The sequence below is a fragment of the Hippopotamus amphibius genome, chromosome X (assembly GCF_030028045.1).
Source record: "Hippopotamus amphibius kiboko isolate mHipAmp2 chromosome X, mHipAmp2.hap2, whole genome shotgun sequence".
Taxonomy (NCBI): domain Eukaryota; kingdom Metazoa; phylum Chordata; class Mammalia; order Artiodactyla; family Hippopotamidae; genus Hippopotamus; species Hippopotamus amphibius.
The window spans coordinates 77497790-77517931 of record NC_080203.1 but is presented as its reverse complement, the minus strand read 5'-3'; the positions used below and the strand labels follow the sequence as shown (position 1 = coordinate 77517931).

The following is a 20142-nucleotide window of genomic DNA, read 5'->3' as shown; positions in this document are numbered from 1 at the left end:
ATATATATATATAAAACCATGATTTTAGACTAATACCTGTAATTCCAGTCCAACACTACAGGGTTTATTTTAATCTTCCCACTCTCCTTATTTATAACTTCTTTCTCCAGCAGTAAAAAATCAGCTCTCATTATCTGCATTCTATTTACTTACTTGTTCAGTTCTAGTATACGCATAAAAATATGGAATTGCTAGCCCATACCCCTGCGAGAAGCACTTTTAGGAATTAAATTACAGCATATATGTACAGTTCTTCTTGTCTTTAGACTTAGAGTATCCAGGCAAGATACTGTTTCTCAGAGTTACTGTTTGTAATACATTGTGGGTCCCCCCTTCATCTTGCTTGGTTGGTTTTAATTGTTTGTTTATATTTTGGGTATATTAAGGGTATGTGAAATATTATGATGGTCTGAGTCAGAGTTTTACAAAAAGATATACTCAGAGCAGAGAAATGCAAATCAGAACCACAATGAGATATCACCATACACCTGCCAAGATGGCTACTATCAAAAAAAAAAAAAAACAAGAAAAAAGGAAATAACAAATGTTGGAAAGAATATGAGGAGGATGTGGAAAAATTAGAACCTTTGTGCACTGTTGAAGGGATTGTAAAATGGTATAACTGCTTTGGAAAACAGTATGGAGGTTCCTCAAAAAATTAAAAACAGAACTATCATATGATCCAGCAGTCTCTCTTGTGGATATATATTAAAAAGAATTGAATGGCTTCCTAGGTGGCGCAGTGGTTAAGAATCCGCCTGCCAATGTAGAGGACACGGGTTCGATCCCTACCCCAGGAAGATCCCACATGCCGCAGAGCTACTAAGCCCGTGCGCCAAAAAAATAAAAAAAAAAAAAGAATTGAAAACAAGGTCTCAAAGAGATATTTGCATATCCATGTTCATAGCAGTACTCTTCATAATAGCTAAGAAGTGGAAGCAATACAAATGTCCATCAGTGGATGAATGGATAAATAAAATGTGGTATATACATACAACAGAATATTATTAAGCCTTAAAAAGGAAGGAAATCCTATCGCATATTACAACATGAATGAAACTTGAGGACGTTATGTGAGATAAGCCAGTCACAAAAAGACAAGTACTGTATGATTCCACTTATATAAGGAATTTAAAGTACTTGAATTCATGGAAATGGAAAGTAGCATAGTGGTTACCAGGAGCTAAGGGAGGGGCAAAGGGGGAGTTGTTATTTAATGGGTATATAATTTGAGTTTTACAAGATGAAAAAGTTCTGGAAATCTATTTCACAACAATGTAAATATACCTAACGCTACTCAACTGTAAACTTAAAAAGGGTTAAGATGGTAAGTTTTATGTAATATGTTTTTTTTACCGCAATTTTTAAAAAAGAAAAAATGTACAGGAGACCTAGAAGAAAACATAGCCAAAGTTCTGTGTGCACATAGGTGAAAGTAAAGAACATTCTATGAATAAAAGCAGTGGCAGAAAACTAAAATAATTGACTGGGGGGTGGAGAGTTGTATAATGGGTATGGAGTTTCAGTTTTACAAGGTGAAAAAGTTTTGGAGAGCCATTGCACAACAGTGTGAATATACTTAACATTATTGAACTGTACACTTAAAAATGGTTAAGATGGTAAATTTTATGTTATGCTTTTTACCACAATATTTTTGAAAGAGAAAAAAAAATCGTGTATACTCAGAGAAGTGTCATTCCCTCTTTGTCCCTGCTACACTGTTCCCATTTGGCCCTTATTTCCACTCCTTTACCACCCTGTATGTAACCAATCTCTTTAGTTTCTTCCTGTATTTCTTTTGTACAAATGAGCAGATACCTGTGTGTTTTTTCATATCCCTTTCTTTCTCCTATGAATGGTAGTATACTATAGATATGCTTCATGGCTTTGCTTTTTTCAGTATTTCCTCAAAATCATTTATCAGTTGATAGAAGTCTTCCTTATTCTTTTTTACAGCTGCATGGTACTCTTATTGTGTATATGTGCCATACATAGTAATTCAACTTCTCTCCTGTATATGGGCATTTAGGTTGTTTCCAATATTTTGCAATTACAAACATGTTGCAGTGAATAACCTTGTATGTATATATTTTCATATTGTTATTTAATTTCCTTCAGAGTAGATTTTTAGAAATGGAATTGCTGGGGCAAAAGGTAAGTGCACGTGGTTTTGTTAGATATCGCCATATTCCCCTCCAGGAGGATTATACCAATTTGCATTCCAAATAGCAGTGTATAAGAGTGCTTGTTTCCCCACAGCCTCGCCAATGGAATGTATTGTCATACGTTTTCAATTTTTTCCAATCTGATACAGGAGAAATTCTCAGTGTTGTTTTAATTTGCATTTCTTTACTTATGAGTGGGTTTGAGCTTTTTTTTTTTTTCTTTCATATGTTTCAGGGCCATTTTTATCTCTTTTTCTGGTGAACTGTCTGTTCATGTGTCCCATTTTTCTATTGGGTTTTTTGATCCTTTGGCCCTTTTTTAAAAAATTGTGGTAAAACATACATAACAAAAAATCTACCATTTAAATCATTTTACAGTAGACAGTTCAGTGGCACTAAGTATATTCACAATGTTGTGCAACCAGCACCACCATCCATCCTCAAAACTTTTTTCATCTTGCAAAACTGAAACTGTACCCATTAAACGATAACTTCTCATTTCCCCCTCTCCCCAGCCCCTGGCAATCACCATTCTACTTTAGTTGGTTACTCTAAGTACCTCATATGAATGGAATAATAGAATAGTCCTTTTGTGACTGTTTGTTTCACTTAGCACAATGTCTTCAAGTTTCATCCATGTTGTATCATGTGTCAGAATTTCCTTCCTCTTAAAGGCTGAATAATATTCCGTTGTATGTATATACCACATGTTGTGCATCCATTCATCTGTCAATGGACATGGGTTGCTTTAATGCTGAAATGAACATGGGTATGCAAATATCTCTTTAAGACTCTGCTTTCAATTCCTTGGGTATATACCAGAAGTGGAATAGCTGGGTCATGTAGTTATTCTATTTTTTATTTTTTAATTAAATCACCACAGTGTTTTCCATAGTGACTGTGCCATTTTACATTCCTCCCAGAAGTGCACAAATATTCTGATTTCTCTACCTCCTTGCCAGCACTTGGTATTTTCTTCTTCTTCTTCTTTTTTTTAATAACAGCCACCCTAATTTTGGCCCTTATTTTCAATAATTCTTTGTATATTAGTGATATTAGTCTTTTGTCTGTAGTGTGTGTTACAAATATTTTCTCCTAATTTATTCTCTACTTTGTTTATGGTGGGGTTTTTTTTTTTTTTGGTCATGTAAAAAAGTTTAATTTTTATGCAGTAAAAAGTTTATCAATCATTTTTTTATTGCCTCTGGGTTTTTTAGCCTCTAGATTTATTGAGGTATAATTTACATACAATTAAATTAACTCATTTTAAGTATACAATTTGATGGTTTTTAGTAAATTTACAGAGTTGTGCCACTATCACCGCAATCCAATTTTAGAACATTTCTGTCACCCTGGAAAGATCCCTTGTGCCCATTTCCAGTCACTCCTATTCCCACTCCCAGCCTCAGGCAATCACTAATCTGCTTTCTGTTTCTATAAGATTTGCCTATTGTGTACATTTCACATATGTGGAATCTTGCAGTATGTGGACTTTTTGTCTGACTTCTTTCATCTATAATGTTTCTGAGATTATCAGTACTTCATTCCTTTTCATTGCTAAACAGTATTCCATTGTCTGCATACACCACATTTTGTCTATCCACTTACCAGTTGATGGACTTTCAGGCTATTTCAGCTTTGGGGCTATTATGAATTATGCTGCCATGAATATTCACTTGCAAGTTTTTGTATGGATATATTTTCTTATTGGGTAGATACCTAGAAGTGGGATTTCTGGGTCATATGTTTAACTTTTAAAGAAACTGCCAAACTGTTTTCCAAAGTGGCTATACTGTTTATGTTCTCCTCATGTTTTTGGATTTTGATTCATAGTTAGAAATCCCTTCTCTATGCCAAGATTAAAGAGGAATTCACCCATATTTCCTTCTAGTATTTACTTTGGCTTTATTTTTTACATTTCATTTTTCCATTTGGAATTTATACTTCTGTTTGGTGTGAACCTATTTTCTTTTAATATCCTTATTTTCAGTAACTCATTTTTTCTGATTATAAAGTGTCACAATGCTTCTTGTAGGACATTTAGAAAAGTATAAAAAATAAATCTGAAAATTGCCATATTTTTATCACCTAGAAATGACTGCCCTTCTCTTTGTAATTCTCCCTCTTTGGGTCATTTAATCTTGGTTTCCTGATAATATTTTAAGAATGTTGGATAGGGACTTCCCTGGTGGTCAAGTGGTTAAGAATCCACCTTCCAATACAGGGGACGTGGGTTCGATCCCTGGTTGGGCAACTAAGATCCCACATGCTGTGGGGCAACTAAGCCCCAGCGCTGCAACTACTGAGCCTGCACACCTCATCTAGAGAGTGCATGTGTGCAAACTATAGAACCCACGTGTTCTGGAGCCTGCATACCCCAACTAGAGAGAAGCTCATGTGCCGCAACTAGGACCCAACACAGCCAAAAAATAAAAATAAATAAATAAATGAAATTTTTTTTTTTAAAAAAAAGAATGTTGGATAAAGAAACTGAGGAAAGCTTGGCTCTCTTAAAGGGTCTCCTAAAGACCTGTTCTAGTATACCCAGTTTAGAAGCAATTGACCCATCTTCCTTTCCTTTCAGTTTAGCACAGACCTGTTTCACCTAAGACAAGACTAATGAAAACTATTCCAGACTTCCAACTACCTAGAATATCCTGCAGGATATCAGCTACAAAAGTAACAGATTCTAAGAAACAGTTGATGAATGAAACACTTTAACTCAATTGTTCAATGTTTTACAGAGAAATAAAGATGCTACTTTTCTCAAAAATGTATATTTATATTTTTAGAGACATTTCTTAAGGCTTTTTACAAAATGTACAGGTTATATACATGAATTTTTTTTCCTTAGGTTATATTCTTTTCTTTTTGACTTTGTATAGCTTTTCTGCACGTGTTTGTCAGTTTGCACATGCTCAACTAACTTCATTCCTACTAGCACTGATTAAATAGCATCTGAAAGAGGAAACATGGGTTTCCATTGTATTTGCCCCCATTTAAAGAAGTCTTGGAAATTTTTACAGGAAAAACACTATTGAGTTAAAAGTATCATTACTTTGGAGCTTGTCAACTTGCATGAATGATGCATGGAAATTTTCAGTTTAATAGCAATAAGGAAATCAGAGCAATCTAAACACTAAATTTACCCAGTTTATTTTCATAATCCACATTTTAATTCAACATTCCTTCATAAGAGTTCTAGTAAATTCTCAAGAGTATAATATGGTGCGGCCTTGCTGTTAACTTTTTGATAAAGAACATGCTACGATCTTCTATAAGAATTCATGGAAGTCCTTGGATAAACAAGGTCCTACAGTATAGCACAGGAAACTATTGATATATTCAATATCCTCTGATAAACCATAATGGAAAAGAATATAAAAAAAGAATGTCTATGTGTGTATAACTGAGTCGCTTTGCTGTACAGCAGAGATTGGCACAACATTGTAAATCAACTATAGTTCAATTTAAAAAATATAAAATAAAAGCAAATTTGACCAAAAAAAAAAGAATTCATGGAAGTCTTAAACTGGGTGAGAGGGCATCTATTCCTGAAATCCTTTTCTATCCTTTCTTGAGATTGAGAACAGGCTGTTCTCTGTCCTCTTTCTCTTTATTATATCCTTGACAACTATTCATTTTCCCCTTCCGTTTCCTTCAGATCAAATCTTCATATTTATTCTGATCCTTTTTTGCCAGTCCTATTTTCTAGTCTTTTGAACAATTAATCCTAGTGGATTCCAAAAAAAAAAAGCAAATCAAAACTGCTTATTGATCTGCTTCATTAGTCTAGAACTGATAGCAAGTAATCTGCATAAATTCCAAATGTTCTTATCTTTTAAGCTATTTCTGTCCCTCCCTTCCACTTCTATTTGAAATGAATACTATTGTTGCCACCACCCACTCTAAGCCATTAAAAATTGATAGACAAATGAACAGGAGGCTGTAGGTCATCAGTCTGAAGCAAGACAAGCATTTAGAAGGGAGCACTTGTTTACAGAGAGTTGTGAAATGTGTTCTTAGTGGCCACAGGCCATCATTTCAACTTTTTGACTCCTTAAATGCAGTTTCCGTAAACTTTACAGCAAATTGGTAATTGACTTATGTTGATGAGCTTAAATTTTGACCCTGAATAGTGTCATTTCTACCTCCCCCATACCTGTTCCTTCTCCACTTCCGTAATCTTTAATGAGGGGTTGAGAATGAGAAGAGGGAGAGAACATGTATCTTAGCTGTAGTTAGCCTTTACTTTCTTACCTACAGGGCGTAAATAGAAAGATCCTAAACTAAGAGCCAAGGGTAGAGGTTAGTCATTCCTGTGGCAACTATATTTGGCTCTGAATTACTACCTTCCTCCAAACCATTAATTTAAAGTAGTTCAGGCGTACCTTTGTATTTATCCAATATACCACCTGGCTGGAAGGATATATTGGAATGAACATATTTTTCTAGACTTTTGGGGGTAATTTTAAACCAATTCCCCCCCAAAGGCCTATGGGATATATATTTTAATCCACCTTTGATATAGGTGTTATCAAACCAGGTATTTTTCTAATATGTTACTCTCTTTGTTTTAGTGTGGAACCATCAGAGAATCTACAATCCCTAATGGAGAAGAATCAGTCACTGGTAGAGGAGAATGAAAAATTAAGTCGTAGTCTAAGTGAGGCTGCTGGTCAGACAGCCCAGATGTTGGAGAGGATCATTTTGGTGAGGCCCTGAGACTACTGCTAACAGTCTGGATGTTTACTAGCTTTAGTTCCTGAAATGCTTGACATGCTTCTCATTATGCGAGACAAATTACATGGAAAGAAATGGATTAGTATTACCATATCCTCAATGGAGCCCCTCTGGGGAAAATTCAAGAACGTATAATCAAACATACAGAAAAATTAAAAGAATTAAACCATGAACACCTGTATATCTACCACAAAGAATCTACATGAATCCCATCTTAAAATGGATTTGTTCTAAAATACCAGAGAGGAAAGAACCAGGTCCCTCTCTGTCACCTTAAGTTCTGCCTAATCATCCATAATACCAAGTAACTCCCCTAAGATTTTTAGTTCCTTTCTATCTCCTTTCCCCTAATGTTGTCACATTTTATATCCCATCCTGACAGCTGTCATGGTGAGATAAAACATCTGGGAAATTAATTTTAACTCCTTTTACATATGGTTAATTTTTAAATGGTGGATCACTATGTAGCTGACTACACCAGTTCTGTGTCCTACTACCTGTCTGATAGTAACCTCCTGGATCAGTGCGTGCTGGCTGTGTCACTAACATTTTTCTACTAGTCTAAATACAACTCAATCTTTGATAGCACAGCTATTGCCAGAGGTGAAAATGAGTTTCCACCAAAATGTAATTGAACGTCTGTAATTTATACACCTTTACGCATGTGTGCTCCAGTCAAGGAAGGGTAAGCTGCTTAAAGATTTTTAAAGGGGACCAAATCCTAGGTCCATTGTCAGGTCCATTACTAGCAGAAGGGTGAAAATGGGATCTAGGGGATTTTTTTATATACAGTTTTCTATCTCCAGTGCTACATTTTATGTCTTTGAAGTAACTCTAGAAGCTATGCTTCACATGTGAGTGTGGCCGACGTAACAGACAGTACTTATTATTCTAGCCACGTAACAATCTGACCTTTATGATGCTGTTACAATGGCTGCTCAATAGGCTTATTGTTTGATGTCTTGTCAGAACTTCATAACAAGCACAACATTTTTGTCCTCTATAAACTGTCCTTCCCAAATCTGTTGCAGCATCTAGCATGTTACAGACTGTGATTGAAATAAAATTAAAAATTATCTTTCACCCTTCCTAAGACATAGCCAGCTGCCTCTGCCATTTCTTCTTCTCTGCCATCATTCTTATGCTTCATCCTTTTTCTTGCTTTCTTTTGCTAAAACTAGCCTACCATATCAGATAGTGTAACTTGAAAAAACCCTCAGCTCATATTCAATGTGAGGCCCTTTTATGTTTTAAATGTCCTTATGCTGGGGCTACGGAACAGTGTAGTGTAGGAGGCACTTTAAAGCAAGTGGGTTTTTTGCAAACAGCAGGGAGTAGCATGCCAGGAAGTACTGCTTTTTCACCCAGTTGCAAAGTTCTCTGTGGAATTAAGGCTTCACACTCCACCGCATAGTCTGAGCTTCATGGCAAGCATAACACCCAGCTGCTTGGATACTATTTTTAGTAGCTCATGTTGACTGAAGGGCTAATTTCCATGACTGGTAAAAAATACATTTCTCACTAAATAACCAAAGACCAATAAATCCTCTATTATAGCAAAGGAGGCAGCCTCTCTACCTAGGTTTTAATCCATAGGAGTAGGAGAGGGGGCGTGATTAGGTGAGGCTGTCAGGCACTGCCACTGATGATCTCCTGGGTCTTTGTTGCAGACAGAACAAGCGAATGAAAAAATGAACGCCAAGCTGGAAGAGCTCAGGCAGCATGCAGCGTAAGTTTCCTACCAGGTGTTTGTTAGTGACCTATACCACCTTAGTACATAATCACAGACCCACTGGCCTTTGCAGTATGATTAACCCTTGGGTTCCTTTGCTTGAATTTTCAGCTGCAAAGTGGATCTTCAAAAGCTAGTGGAGACTTTGGAAGACCAGGAATTAAAAGAAAATGTAGAGATAATTCGTAACCTGCAGCAAGTGATTACCCAGCTATCGGTAAGCCAAGTAAGGGCAGTGTAAATAGGCATGTTGCTTTTGTTTGTTTCTCTTAGGCATATAAACATGTCTAACTCTGTACCTTTTACTGAAACAACTAGATTGTGAGCTGTTTGAGGACAAAGATCCTGGATCATTGGATACGATCTGAATATGGAATTAGTTAAATCAAAACACGCATAGACTACCTGTGCAGTGGCACATTAATATTTCAGTATTCTAATCAAACACTGGAAGCAGCAACACAGTGGTGCAAAATTGTCTGGGTAGCACAAGCGGCAGTCATTGATTTGCTGTCCTTTCAGTGTAGGCTAACTTAATAAGAGGCCTTATACCATACCCCAATTTTAAATAAGCTGGGTTCTGACAGAGAGCATAGAGCCTCCAGGGAATACCATAGCTCTCTTTTATAACCGGTAATAAATTAGCTTGAATGATCATTCTGCTGTAAGTTCCCTTTTTTATTTATTTTTAGAACTAGTATAATAGTTGCAGATGGATTTTGTTGGGAGGGTGGTTGTTTGTTGCTTTCCCCAGAAGAAACATTCTTACAATCCTACTGTCCTAAAAACCTCTTTTTATTTTTGGTGTTCCTTCACCATCTTAGTCCTTAGGCATAGATACCTTCTTAAAAAATTGAAATCATATTATGTTAAGGGGTCATGGTTGGTAAAGGGGTTATGGTTTGTTTTGTTCCATCTATACCCTCTTGTTTATTATTCTGAAGCAGTAATGTGTATGTAAATGCCTGGTAGTAATTCCTAGCTCTGAAACAGATTTTAATTTTACCAGAACAGTGAATCTCTACCCCGGGTCCTGCCCAGTGTTTTCTAGAGTTGTCAAAAGGGTATCGCAAAATCATCCACACCTATATTTTACTCTTAAAGAGTCAGTGAAAAAAATACCATACAATATTGTGGGGGGAGTGGTTAGGATGGCTAGTTCAAGAAATTAAATGAGTAAACCTCCAAAAGACTAAAAAGAAGTGTTGCAGAATGAGTAGTACTGTACAAAAGTATTACAGATAGTCCAAGATGACAGTTCGTTAGGCCATAGTAATTGAGAATCTGAGCTCCAAATCCAGACAAACCCTGGTTTGAAGCCCATTCTGCCAGTCACTAGCTGTGTAACCTTGGTAAGTACTGTATTAATATCAAAAGAAAATAATCCATGTGACTCAAATCGAGGTTAACAGCATTATTCAGCTGATGTACTCAGGGATCACCTGAATTCCAGATAAGTCCCCAAGTTGAAACACGATTGGAGTTTCATAGGGTGAGAAGGGAAGGGTACGTATCCTTGTGGTTTGGCTCAGGTGGCAGTTTTTGTTGTTAATTGCTGTGAATGTTTTGGTTGGAAGATGCTCCAGTTTTCATGCTTCTTGCTCATGAACATTGGTGTAATCCCATCTTGATAAATGTCCGCTTATTTTCAAGAGTTGTCTTTGCAAGCCTTGTTGTTTGTCAGTTGGTAAAGGTTCACAGGTGGGAGAGGTAGAAAAAAAGGGGGAAAGGAAAAGGAGGCAAGGAAAACTAGGAACCCTCTCTCATGTCTGTTTTAATCCTCTTACATTGGCAATATGAGCAAAGTATGGTGGGAGCCCAAAGGAAGGGGTGGTTAACGTCCTAGAAAATTCAGGAAGAAGAAACTGGGTCCTAAAAAATGAATAGGAGTTTGCCACACAGACAGAAGGAAAGGACGACCTATGTAGAGGAAAAGGTACACGCAAAAGCAAAGAGGTATGAATGTTTAGAACATGGTAAGAACTTCATTGTGGCTGAAGTATAGAGTGAGTGCTAGAGAATGGCTATCACAAGGTTAAATTTCACCATCTGTAATAGAGGTGAAGCATCTTATGTATGAAAACTTTGTGTGAATTGCCTCAGAATCCAGATAACCTAGGCTGCAGAAGCCTACTGGAGCCAAAGCTTGTAAGATCAGAAAAGAGTGGTCCAGCGCACCATTGTTCATGGCCACCACACCGATCTTGAAGGATTCCGTATCACCTCATTTCTGGGTCTTCGAGTTACATGGGAAAGATGAAGAAGGAAACCAATGGAACCAAGTTAACAATATAAGAGAAGGCATATCGTCAGTGAGGATCTGGCAGTATGACTGGTGCCTGGAGTGACTACAGAGGAAGTTGCTAGTGGTGGCTGGCTCAAAGGAACTCTAGAGAATTGCTTTGTCTGCCACTAAAATTCACTTGGCACACACAGCAGGAGGGTGCTAAAGATTGCCACAAGCTGATAAAGTCCCTGGCTTCCATCCACTGCCACGGTCAGGTAGAGTAAACCCTTTTACCCTGGGCTCCTGCTGGACTCTTGAATCAGAGTTCTCTGTGTCTATTGTTTGGAGACCCTCCCAGCTACATTTTTTTTTTTTTTTTTGGAAATATGCAACAATGTATCCTGTGGCTTTTATTAAGACTCACTATAGTGAAAACAAAATGTTTCAAATGTAAGTGCTTGTGCCCTTCTTTCTGTATTAAAACTATTTTTATTTTAAGTGATGGGTGAACACCCCCTTTTCAGTTATGAAGGCAACCATTGTTCCCAGACCCTTCTCCTAGGGCTTTAAGTGCTAAACTCTACCATTTCTTCCTTTAAAATATAATTCAAGCAAACCTCCTTGTTGCAGTTACCTGTGAGGAAATTCGTGCAGTCCTTTTAAGTTCCCACAAAAATCAATTTTTTTGTGTTTTTACCCCCTCCTCTAAGACCAGTTCCATAAAAAGCTTTTTGCGTGCCCAGTAATGCTATTGTCTACAGCCTACAAGCACAAACTTCATTTTGGAGGGTATTACTGGTTGATGTAGCTCAGTATACCGTAGCCCTGTTCCCCTGACCATCACCTTCAGCAAATCATGTCTTTTTATTACAAGAGGGTCAAAGTAGCCTTAGAATGAGGGAGAAAGAGACTGTTAGATTGAAATAAATTCTATTATTATATATTTACGTTTAGGATTATAAAGGCAGAATCCAGCCATGTTCACGTAGAACATGTCACCAAAGCTAAAACCTTAGCATTGTGAAATTTTATTAGGCAAAAAGCCAAAAGGTAAGCCCATAGTAACAACATGTCTTCTTCAGAGCATGTTGAATCGGATCTACTTTGATCTTGACCCTCTGGAAGGTCCTAGAAAAAGTCTCCAAAAGCCAATGTCATAGGCCCTACTAATCTAGAATAGACCTATAACTAGTCCTTTTACTGAGACTTACTGGGAGGGAGAAAAGGGTAACCATTAACTTATAATATAGTGAAGTGCTCTGCTTTTTAAGAAGGATTTAGTATGTCCTGCCCTTGGAGAGTCACTAGTAGTGTAAATCATGATGAGAAAGGATGTAGGAACACTGGGGCTTCCTTTGAATTCTCTTTGAGTCTCACTGGTCAGGAATTTCTGGGCAGAATAAGGGAAATGCTTTACCGACAGCATTTACTAAGGGCTTTTTTTTTTTTTTTTTTTTTTTTTTTTTGCCACACCGTGTGGCATGCGGGATCTTAGTTCCCCTGCGGGACTAAACCTGTGCCCCCTGCATTTTGAACACGGAGTCTTAACCACTGGACCACTAGGGAAGTCCCGTTAAGGGCCTTTTTCACTTGTCGCCTTAAAGGTACTAAGATTCAAGTTTCAGCAACTAGGTAATATTTCACTGGGCTGATGCAGAGACTCCCTGTGCTAACCCTAAATTCTTTCCTTGCTATTGAGCCAATAGCTCTTTCACTTATGACCTTAATCATGTGACATCCTGGAAATAATCCTTTCTTCCCAGGGCTTTGCAGAATCACTTAAACAGAAGTGGTAATCCTTATGTTGCAATGCCAAATAAAGCCTAAATTCCAGTGGGGAGAACAGAGCTCGCTCATATGATAGCCTATAATCAAATTAGTCCTAATAAGTAGTTACAGCTTTCCCTTTTAGGTGGTTGTCGTTCTAACACCCAAGAAAGGAATGTGCCCTTCTCTGGGAAGGAATCGGTGCTTACCCTTTCCCTTCAAGTAACCACTACCTGGGGTAGCTGCATATGATTGGGTCCTATGTATATGAGGGACAGTGTCTGAAGTATATCTGACTTCATTTTTCTGGGGCATTCACCTGTGGCATTTATTTCCTCATAGAGTAGGCTCTTGCTACCTTGACTGGCTATAAAATAAAAATCAAAATAATCCTTCATCCTTTTCACTTTTCTGTTGCATTGCCTTACATTTGCTATGTCTGGTCTTAGGATGGTATGTCCATGAGAACCGGCTAGACCTGTACATTATAGAGATAGACTTAGTGGTAAAAAACAGAGAAAGAAAGGGTAGAGTCTATAAAGTGGATTGAATTTTGGCCTGTTGGAGTGGCTGTTTCACTCTAGCCCAGTGATCTCTGGCAGAACAGGAAAGGTGCAATAAATATGGCAGTTGCCATATGATCCTATTTTTACAAAGACCACACAATCGACCTTTATAAAGAAGACAGACTCTTGAGAGATGGGAAGTGGAAACGTGGCTGTTGGGGTATATGTTACTACAGAATTGGTCCAGCACCTTAAATGGTCTCTATATACACTTGAAAACAACTAAATAACCTATATAAAACCCACTAGTAAGCTCCTAAACTGAGACATCATTTGTCATTGCAGGATGAAACTGTTGCTTGCATGGCAGCAGCCATTGATACTGCAGTGGAACCAGAATCGGTAAGTAATTGGCTCCTTTGTGTAGAACCAGGACCTTTAACTGTACCATTTGTTATAATTTATTATTCCACTGAGGAAGAGAATCCCTGATTGCTACCATCCTCCATAGAATGCCTTGGAAATCCAGAAATCTTGAGTATAAACCTCAGTTAACTGTAAAATCCCTAACTTGGATAGGCTCTCTAATAGTATAACTGCTAATGGGTAGCAGAGCTTCCCAGGGATGCCACTTTCCATATTTGCAGTCTGGCTTACTGATTTCTTCTTAGATGCTAGTATTCTGCATCAACTGTCTAGCACATTAAGGTGAGGAAGGAAACAAATTAGGAAATTATGGCAAAGTCGAAAAAGCATTAGAGAAAAAAATGAAAGAATTTCTTCTCAGCATATGTTTCTGTAGATGCGATGGTTAGGGGCTAAAAGAACCAAGGAAAATATTTTGAGCATTCAAGTTGCAAGAATAGATAAAACGTATTAGATATTGGCTGAAGGTTATAGAGCAGAGTTAAAATGAAAGGCTGGACAATGGTTTGCTTGAGACAGCTTTTTCCCCCTAAAACAAATATATATGGTTATTTTTTTTATATTCTGAAAGAAGAAAGATAGGAGATAAATCAGGGGGCAGAGGTCAACTCTGAGAATGAATGAAGCCTCTTCTCCATTTCCACCATTACTAAAGTGCCATTTCCAGAGCCTTCTCTCCTCTAAGGACCCCTTAGAATAAGGTGAAAGGAAGAAGTGTTGGCCAGACCCATAAAGGAAAGAGCAAGAAACTTGGTTCACTCTAAAAGAGTCAGTTAAAGGACAAAAGAAATAATGTGCTTGTGAAACCAGAGAAATAGGTTAGCTCAATTTATTTCCAGTGTTTAAAGCAAATGTTTGAGAAGCCACAGTTTTAAATGAACAGAGGTACTGATAATGGAGAAGTGGCTGTGAGACTTGATGAAATAGTGCCTAAGGAACTCCAATTGCTTGTTTCTCTTACAAATTATTATCCTGATCTTTTCCAGCAAGTGGAAATCAGTCCAGGGAGCAGCAGGTCTTCTGATGCTTTCACCACTCAGCATGCTCTACGTCAAGCTCAGATGTCTAAGGAGCTGGTTGAATTGAACAAAGCCCTTGCACTGAAAGAGGCCCTAGCCAAGAAAATGACTCAGAATGACAGCCAACTACAGCCCATCCAGTTCCAGTACCAGGTAAAATATTTACTAGGGCCCGCAGTGTTCATGTCTAGCATCTCTCTTTAGTTGTATGGGAAGAAAACAGGCACACCGTTTTTGATGATGACAAAGCAACATAATGTGCATTGTACAGCTGGAGTTGTACTGTTGGTTTAAAAAAGGATACATTCAAGATAAAGAAACCGTAATTTTCTTTCATTTAATCTAATACCTTTCTTATGCAACAGGTATTTAATAAATAGTTAGATAATGTTATAATAAATGTGGTCCCTACTTGTAGAGAAATTGTGTTCTAATAACTATGCTGGGATTCTAAGAAAGGTACATCTCTTAGTAGACTGTCTGGATTATAGTGAGAATTATGAAGACACTTGTAGTGGATGTCACATGACTTGGCAAATGGTTAAACTGCTTTTCCTAGTGGTAGTCCTAAGTGGCCCTTGCTAATTAATAATCAGGTCTTTACTTAAAGACAAGTTTTGGGCTTTTAGGTTGTCCACAAGGTTACCCTTGCTCCAGACCTTATTTTCCCTTGTAGCCCGGTGTTTCCCATCCACAAAGGGATGTTAGCAGACCTGGTAGGGGGAAGGGTGGATTGTTTTCCCATTCAGCTATATCCTGCTACCCCCAAAATCCTATATCCTGTTCTGGACAAATTCCTATATTACTCATACATTTCTACCACCAGCTCCCCTAAATTTTCAGGGCAAAAACAAGAAAAGTGTTTCTCCTAAATAATTTTCACCACTTTTTTCCCATAGGGTAGAAGTTGCTTCCAAAATAATACCTGAGTTGCTAATAGAGGTTTTATTTCTTTTTTGTTATCACAGTCTTAACTTTTTTAAAACTTATTTTTTATCTATGTCACACAAATGCATGTATATCATTTTTACAGCTCAAATAGTACAATACTCAGAAAAATAAAAACAATCTCCTGCCCTACTACCTTCTCCTGTATTCCCTGGGCTTATACTTTAAGTTCTTTAAGCTGTTTCTTCTGACATTTACCTCCAGATTTCTAGATAAGAGTTGGTAGTATAATTATGTTACTTTAAAAATTTTAGACATTATCAATTGACTTCGCACTATGGAAGATGGGAATATAGCTCTCTTATACATCCCCCCATGCACACTGCCTCACCTCTCTTTTTCAAAATGGTTATATCACAGTTTTTGATTAAATGAATATTGTGTTTAAATTTTATGGTTACATAAATTTTATAGCTGAGCCACATAGTATAATATGATTCCATTTCCTTTCTTGTACAGCCTTTTGCATTTCCTGAAGTTAATAATCTCATTTTGGGGAGTTCCCTGGCGGTCCAGTGGTTAGGACTGGGGGCTTTCACTGCCACGGGCGTGGGTTCAATCCCTGGTCGGGGAACTAAGATCCTGCAAGCCACGCGGTGTGGCCAAAAATCATCAGCATCATTTCATATTTTCATTTACTTAGTCTTCTATGTACCTGTCAATAACTTATCTCCAAACTTTTTAACGGAATTATAAAGCCGCTCGCAGTAGAGTCAAACATACCAGGTAATTTATCAATCCATTTCTTTCTTGAAGACAACCCTCTTGGAATCTTCTGTTCTGGTTTGCTTTCTCTAGGCCTACTGCCCAGCCATCAGCCTGGGACCGTCATCCTGGGAACCTGTTTCACTTCTCATATCTATGTTGAAACTGATTCCATGTCTTCTTCATTCTTGGGCTACTCCTTTGTGTTGGTAGAGTACAAGCCAAATAGCTTTCTGAGGAAGTGTACATGAAAGGAAAATGTTTTAAACCATTGCGTGCCTGAGAATAGCTTTTTGTCGTGGTGGTGGTGGTGGTGGTGGTGACGGTGGTGTTTTCTTACACTTGTTATTTTGGCTGTGTTTAGAATTCTGTAATGGAAATTGTTTCCTACAGAATTTTGAAGGCTTTGCTCCGTGGTCTTCTATTTCCAATGTTGCTGTTTAGAAGTCCATTATAATTCCTGATTCTTTTTATTTGACCTGTATTTTCCTCCCCTCTGGCAACTTTAAGGATCTTTTCTTTGTCTCCAAGTATTTAATTTCACAGTGATGTGCCTTGGTGTGGACCTCTTCTAACTTATTGTGCTTGGTGCTTGGTGGTGGGTCCTTTCAATCTAGAAATTTGTATTCTCCTGTAGTGGGAAGTTTTCTTGTATTATTCCTTTAATAATGCCATCTCTCTATTTTCTCTGTTTTCTCTTTTCTTGCACTCCTCTTAGTCAGATATTGGCTCTCTTAGATTTAGTCTCCGCTTTTCTTATCTCCTTCCTCCTATTTTCTATTTCTTTGTCTTTTTATTCCACTCTCTGGGAGATTTTCTTGCACTCCTTATGGTGAATTTTTTTATTTGCCTATTTTTAAGATTTTTTAAAATCCTCTAATTGTTCCTTTTTATAGCCTTTTCTTCTTTTTTTTTTCATGGATGTAGTGCTCATATCTAAGGATAGAAATTCAATTTTGTTGAAGTTTTCTTCATCTTCCTGCCTTGCCTCTGTTTCATTCAAATTCCTTTCTTTACTGTGTTTGATTTGGTCTTTCTTTCATGTAAGAAGCTTTCTTCAAATTTCCAGTGATCTTTGGTTGTCCACCCATATTTAACAGTGAGACACTAATAGCCAATAGGAAGTTCTATGTGCATCGGCTTCTCTGGGCTGGTCAGTTTCCAATAAAGAAATCTTTCATTCTCCTGCCTGGAGTTGTGTGGGGAGAGTAGTAATATGCCCTATTTCTGGTAACTCAGAGGAAATAAGGAAGTTGAAGTCTCTCCAGTTATATACAGACTTTTATTTAATCCCTTATCAGTAGTATGTTACTTTATCCCTGCCTTTCACTGTGTCTGCTGCCTGTGAGTCCAGCCTGTCAGGTTCAGCCTCTCCAGAGAGGAAACCTCTTCTCCTCTTTGTGGTTCTACAGTACAAATTGGCTTTCTTCTTGACATTTGTCCTATAGGAGTCATAGTTTAGCTTCTTCTCCTCTGCCAAGTCAGTTACCACTTATCCAACTATTTTCCTCTTCCAAAAAAGTTTGTTTATATCTCTTGACTGCTCTCTTCATCCTTGTTGATTTATACCCTTTTGGGAGGTCATTTTAGTGGGCTTTCAGGAGAGAGCAAGTTAAGTACATAGCTCAATCCTCCATACTAACAGGACATAAAATGCAGCCTTTTTTAGGTCAAATGTATTTTGGCCTTTCCAGGATAAACAAAGGATTAACGATTAGGCTGCAAAATTATTCCTCTCTTATACTCTTGCCTAGAAACACAGGGACATATGTTCCCCCAGTGTACTTCTAACCCTATGAGAGGGTGCTAGCAATGGGCTATAGCTATAGCTGTGGTAAGATAACTTGTCCCTTTTTTCCCTTGGAATCAAATATGCTTGAGCTTCCAAACCTTAAAGTTAAAAGGAAATAAATTCTTAATGTTAACAGTACCTTTTAATCACATGTAAATGTCTCTCTTTCTCTAAGAAATATAGGTAGTTTTTTGTTCTAAACATTTTTTTCCTATCACTCTGAAGAATTGCTATAGAAAAATTTGAGGAGGTATAAAGTTCTGGTTAGTGAAGATTACCATAAATTATAATACCAGGAGTCAAATATTTGAGTAATTTCCTTAGTGGAACCAGTGAGACAACTATTGACTGAATGTGGCATACATAATGAAGAGATGCTATTTTTTTACCCATCCAATTGGTAAAAATTTTGAAGTGTAGCAATATCAAATGTTGACAAGGGTGCCGGGAAACAAGTACTCTCATACATAGCTAGCGAGAGTGTAAATTGGAATAACCACTTTGGTGAACAATTTGGCGGTATCTGTTAAAATTGAAAATGTGTACCCCCATGAGCTTGTAATTCCAGTTGTAATTCCACTTGTCTCTACCCTAGAAAAACCTTGCACATGCACACAGAAGGCACGTATAAGAATATTGCATTATGCCAAAAAAAAAGAATGAGATAAGTCTGTATGCACTGATATAAATAAATCTCCAAGACCAAGTTTTTTTTTTAAAAAGGCAAGTTACAGAATATTATCTACATATAATGTAACTCTATCTTTAACATATTTCGGTAGGGACACATAGACACATACATATATGCATGTGTGTATATATATATTATTTTTAAATCTATTTATTTACATATATTATTATATATTCTAGGCATTTGCCACAATATATTTAGTAAATACACACACACACACACACATACGCTAGGAGTTTATATTTCTATGTAAATGTCTAGAATATGTGCAAGTCCATATATGTAGTGTGTAAATGTCTAGGAAAAAAATGTCTGGAAGATCTGGACCAAGCTGATGACAATGGTTACTTCTGGAGAGATGACTGGAATTTTGGCAAGGGTGGGGCAGTCAAGGGGACTTGCTCTTTATATGTATTATCTGGATTATTTTTTATAAGAATGTTTTCATGTGTTACTTCTATAAGTACACACACACACACACACACACACACACATTATTGCCAGTTTAAATATACAGGGTATATAAAACAGTGAGATTGCTTTTCATTGATTATATTGAGATGACTAAAAATATATTTCATGGAAAATAGCTCTTGCCTATTTAGATACAGTGCCACCTAACCTGCTCTGCTTCTTTGTGTCATTTCAATACTGGTCTAAGGCCCTTATATAATCTTCTTGGCTGGCAACCACGCATTCAACCAGTTTCCTTTAATTTTTTTTTTTGGTTATGAAAACAGGAAGGAATCTGTTCGTTGAGTTTTCCCAATCTTGGAAAAACTACCAAACTTCAGTTTCTAGAATTTGTTTTCTAAGTGCATGTAGAACTGTAGTTGTTATTGAATGCATACGTTTGAAAGTTCTGTATATAAGAATGTTTATGCAACTCTTTACAGTTTACAAAATAGCTTTACTTTTTTTTTGTCTTATTCGATCTTCCCAACAACCCTGTGAGGTAGGTGGTGTTCATTGTTTACATAGGTAGGAAAACTCTCGGGGGTCCCCAAGACCACCCCCAGGTTCAACGATTCGCCAGGAGGACTCACAGGATTCAATGTATAGTCATACTCACAGCTAAGATTTATTACAGTGGAAGTGTACAAAACAAAATCAGCAAAGGGAAAAAGCACTTGGGGCAAAGTCGAAAGGAAAGTAGGTGCAAGCTTCCAAGAGTCTTCTTCCAATGGAGTCATATAGTATGTACTTAATTCCTCCAGCTATGGGTTTTGACAGCACATTTGAAATGTTGTCTATCAGGGAAGCTTCCCTGAGCCTAGGGGTCCAGGATTGTTAGCAGGGTTAATTCATGTAGGCATTGTCTGCCTAGCACATGAGAAAATTCTAGACTCCCAAAAGGAAAGAATGTGTTCAAGATAAATCATGTTGTTTGCATAGTTTAGGCATAATGAGCCACTCCTATC

General features: G+C 37.4%; 1 protein-coding gene across 7 annotated transcripts in view; it reads left to right on the top strand.

Moving 5' to 3' along the window:
• The window catches only part of KIF4A (kinesin family member 4A), a 104367-nt gene that overhangs the window by 50202 nt on the left and 34023 nt on the right, over positions 1–20142 (top strand). For all 7 annotated transcript variants that reach the window (XM_057718010.1, XM_057718007.1, XM_057718008.1 and 4 more), the window contains 5 exons: positions 6746–6878; positions 8579–8637; positions 8752–8857; positions 13486–13542; positions 14553–14738. In XM_057718010.1, coding sequence (XP_057573993.1) covers positions 6746–6878; positions 8579–8637; positions 8752–8857; positions 13486–13542; positions 14553–14738 — 541 coding nt within the window. The remainder of the gene's footprint in view (positions 1–6745; positions 6879–8578; positions 8638–8751; positions 8858–13485; positions 13543–14552; positions 14739–20142) is intronic.